The sequence below is a fragment of the Amborella trichopoda genome, chromosome 6 (genome assembly GCF_054954075.1).
Source record: "Amborella trichopoda isolate Santa Cruz 75 chromosome 6, AtrichopodaSantaCruz75HAP2 v2.0, whole genome shotgun sequence".
Lineage (NCBI taxonomy): Eukaryota > Viridiplantae > Streptophyta > Magnoliopsida > Amborellales > Amborellaceae > Amborella > Amborella trichopoda.
In genome coordinates, this window is record NC_142341.1 from 2,424,652 (window position 1) to 2,429,391 (window position 4,740).

At 40.7% G+C, this 4,740-nt stretch overlaps 1 protein-coding gene across 1 annotated transcript; it reads left to right on the forward strand.

The window, feature by feature from the left end:
* The first annotated feature begins 242 nt into the window (after positions 1 to 242).
* On the forward strand, positions 243 to 4,509 carry LOC18434523 (BTB/POZ domain-containing protein At1g03010). The gene is made up of 4 exons (XM_006844592.4): positions 243 to 525; positions 1,456 to 1,522; positions 1,798 to 2,973; positions 3,802 to 4,509. Exons 1-4 carry the CDS (start codon positions 431 to 433, stop codon positions 4,312 to 4,314), a joined length of 1,851 nt encoding a protein of 616 aa, XP_006844655.1. The 5' UTR covers positions 243 to 430; the 3' UTR covers positions 4,315 to 4,509.
* Positions 4,510 to 4,740: the final 231 nt, after the last annotated feature.

Consider the following 4,740-nt stretch of genomic DNA (forward strand, 5'->3'; position numbering starts at 1 on the left):
TGACTGGAATGTTGGGGCTATTTAGTAGCTAATGGCATTACTTATCCGACATCATGGGAGCTAACTGGAGATCCCAGGCACAGAAAAAGTTGTTGCCTCCCAAAGTACAGAGCCAGGTATATATAATAATCGTTAAAGGAACTATCTGAATGCCTGAAATTGACATTTAATATATATATATATATATATATATATATATATATATATATATATATATATATATATAGAGAGAGAGAGAGAGAGAGAGAGAGAGAGAGTACTTAAATCACCTTGAGGACTGGTTTAGAGCCCAGATTTACAGGATTAGAGATAGAGACCGGCTCAGAGCCTAGAGTTACAGGATTAGTGAGAGAGCTCTCAAGTACTTAAATCACCTCACTGGGGACTGGTCCAAAAGCTAGGATTCAAGGACGCAATTATACGAAGAAGCATGGGCGCTGCCACGGTGACTGATCTCAAGCGCGGTATTGTGTTGAAAAGGTCCATCCGTTGGGCTCCTTCGACAATGCAGAAGACCAGTGACTGGTATTATTTCTCGAACTTCCCCCCCTATCTCTCTCTTACTCTAACATGAGTGCCTGTTGTCACCCTCAAGAAACATTTCCAGATTTCTAAGGGATGTTAGCCTTAGGCATACTATCATACTATAGTTTCCCTGAAGTATTGCACATCTACATGCAGTTTTCAATTATATGCATGGCAGAAAAGAAAATATTAATAATAATCAAGAGGCCCATGAATTACGATTTTCGTCTAGACACGAGACTTACTGTGCTATGGATTGAACTTTGTACACATACACATGCACATGCACACATATACGTCAAAAATAGCATAGCTTGATGTTCGGGTGTGCTTGTGTGGGTGTAACATGCAGTCACTGATGTGACATATGACGGGTTACTGGCCATGATGGTAAGTAACCACAGCATCCATCTCTACTTGTCCATTCTAGACATGGATGGTAAGAGATGTGAGAAGCATGATGGGTACATCAGAGTCTCTCTCTCTCTCTCTCTCTCTCTGAGGGTTGTATACGATGATACTGTTATTTATAGGGGTTGTATACAATGATCCTGTTGCAAGGTCAAACACCTCAAGCCATCAGATGTAAGATCAGATAGCTTGGGTGTCACTTCTCTGCACAAAATAAGATAACTTCCTCGGATTTTTAGTGTTTCACTCCTCACCATCATATCTATGGCTAACAATGATTGTAATCTTTTCCTACCAAAGGCAAATGGTCCTATTATACTCTCTATCTCTCTCTATATATCTATATATATATATCTCTCTCTCTCTCTCTCTCTCTCACACACACACACACACACACACATGAGAGAGAGAAACTCGGTTGGTTCTGTGAAGCTTTTCCCCCCTCCCACTCTAGAGCCAATTAACATAAGGCGCACATAAAGTCTTAAGCATTACTAAAGATTTAACTATTGCTTGCAGGCTCCTCACAGATGTTCCAAGTGATCTCACGGTGGAGGTGGGGAGTAAAAACTTTTCTCTCCATAAGGTATATGCTAAAACCCCTAGAAACAAAGCCAATCCCCAAAGCCCTTACACCCAATTATATCTTTCTACATCTTCCATTCACCCATAAAGAATCCTAAACTTGCGAAATCGAACTGATTCATGTTCCCTAGCCCAATGGTTTCTGTTTTTCTTTTTTTTTCTGAAAGAGATTAATTCAAGTGAGCTAGCATATCTAAATGGTTTCTTCATCTCTCATTGAAAGAAGAAAAATAAAGGAAAAGGACCATAACCTAGCTGTTGTTTTTCTATGGACAGTTCCCCCTTGCATCACAAAGTGGACGCATCCGTAAGCTACTAGCTCAACCAAAGGATGTAAAAATAACTAAAATCAATCTCTCAGATATACCTGGTGGACCAGAAGCTTTTGAGCATGCTGCAAAGTTTTGCTATGGAGTGAGCCTAGAGATCACGGCCTCTAATGTGGCTATGCTTAGATGTGCAGCTGATTATCTCGAGATGACAGAAGAGTATGGACAAGGAAGCTTAGAATCAAGAACAGAGAGGCATTTGAATGAAATCGTGATACCAAGCATTCCCCTTTCAGTTACAGTCCTTCATCGATGCGAAACCTTAATTCCATCGGCAGAAGAGACTAAGATTATTTGCAGGTGCATTAATGCCATTGCTTCCAATGCTTGCAAAGAGCAACTCAGTTCGGGACTATCCAAGCTTGAACACAGTGGCTCTACTAAAGCAACCAGTGAGACCCAATTAGGTTTTGGTCCCAACCAACCCGATTGGTGGGGCAAAAGCCTCATCGTACTCAACATGGACCTATTCCAAAGAGTTTTAGGTGCAATGAAGTCTAAAGGCCTAAAGCAAGATATCATAAGTCGGATCCTCATGCATTATGCACATAGCTCTCTACTTAATCTTACAGCTTCATACAAGAGTAAAGGAAGGTTCAGCGAAGGAGAGTTGCAGAAGCAAAGATTATTGGTAGAAGCCATTGTTTGTTTATTGCCAACCCCATCTAAAAGGAGCACAGTTCCACTCGGCTTTCTATCTGGGCTGCTTAAGACATGCCTAGCAGTTGATGCATCTCCATCATCTAGAGAGGAGCTAGAGAGAAGAATTGGCATGCAATTAGACCAAGCTATCCTTGATGATCTACTCATACCCATAAAGTCAAAAGATGATAAAACGCCACTTTTTGACACAGATGCTGTTCATAGGATGTTTATGTATTTTCTTCAGTTGGTAGATGAGGATAGAGAAGGAGAGAGAATGCATGATGGGTCTGAAAGCCCTGGATCTACTGAGCAGAATACCAACCTCAAAGTGTCAAAGCTGATGGACAACTACCTAACAGAGGTTGCAGGAGATCCAAATGTATCTCCTTGCAAATTCATCCCTCTAGCTGAGCTTCTCCCCGACCATGTACGCCTAGTATACGACGGACTCTATCGTGCAATCGACATCTTCCTCAAGGTTTTCATGCTATAATCCTGTTATCTCATCAGTTTCTTGCTCACACAAAATTACCCCATAATCGGAAAACCTCACATTATGTGTATGCCTGTACAGACAGAGGCACACATATATGGAAAGTATCCCTGTGTATAGTGAATGGTATTGGCTCATTTGCATCATTTGCCATAATGACAAATGGTGAAAAGAATGCCCCTTTCACATTACATAAATGGGGGAGGAATAGTTTCATCTCCATCATCCATCATTGAGGCAAATAGTGGACATGAGCCTATTACAGGGGCACAAGTTTTGACTTTTGAGTGTGTTTCCGTGTCTGATGTCTCGTCACATCAGGGAAGCCATTGGGTACGACTCGGGCATATCTGCGGCATGCCTTTACAGAGAACTCATGTCAGGCATGCTCTTGGTGTGTCTGCCATCAGACACATATCCAGAACTCTGGACACATGTCCATCACTTAGACATGCAGGTCCATACTCTGGATGCATGTGCATCAATACTGGACATGCATGTCTTAAATTTTAGTTAACTTTATTATATTGCAAACTAGTTATATATAAATACTAAATACATACGTCAACATAGACTTTTGTATGAACTTTTAGACAGTCATGGAGACAACACTTTATGAGAAACCATGTTAGACACAACGGATTTGCGTCCGAAGCAGATACACACATCCTTGTCCATGTTGTAGATAGGAGCCTACATGATACATGTGTGCAAATACCCCTTGTATCTATATCTATGCCCACATCTGTCTATCTATACCTCTATGCACAAAACACAAACATGCCTAAAAGCACAACTCACCTATTTGTCCAGGTACACCCCAGCATTAAGGAGTCTGAACGCTACAAGCTGTGCAAAAACATTGACTGCCAGAAGCTCTCCCCTGAGGCTTGCAGCCATGCAGCTCAGAATGAGCGCCTCCCTGTGCAGATGGCAGTTCAAATTCTATACTTTGAGCAGCTAAGGCTCAGAAATGAAATGCAAGTAGGCCATGATCACCACTTTGGATCATTCCACTCTTCACAAACTCAAAAGTACAGCGGGGGATCTCCAAGAGACAGCTATGCATCAGTTAGGAGAGAAAACAAAGAGCTTAAGCTTGAGCTAACCAGAATTAGGATGCGCCTCAATGATTTGGAGAAGGACCATGTCTCTATTAGGAAAGAGCTTGTCAAAACAAACCCAGCAAACAAGATTTTAACTTCCTTCACAAAGAAGTTGAAAAAGCTGAATGCTCTTCTTTGGGCCAAAGACACCAAGAAGATAAATAACACAACGAAGGTCCCTTCTGATATCCGTTTCCTAATTCCAAAGAAAAGGCGTTAATTGGTTTCTTGAGAGAGATTAAAGGTTTTATTGAATGAGGAACGTTAAAATAATATAGATATTGTGGCTTCTATGTTGTATTATCAGTACTCAAAAGGTGGTGTAAATATTATGTTGGAGTGAGATTATTGTGCCTGTACTTGTTATTTGTCAGATTGATGGAAATAAAATTACCATGTGGAACTTATCAAAAAACAGAAGAAGAAGAATTCCACGTGGAAGTTTGACAACCTTGTAAACCATGTCTACTCAGATGGGATAAATCAGCTTCCCAACTTTAGATATAGACAAGAAAGAACAACTCCATTTCTAAAGCAATCTATCAATGACTACAAATAAAATTACAGAAGAAACCACAACCACTACACAGAAAGAATGGGACAATTTTTGTTCATTCATCAGATCCGTAACATGATTGCCACAGCC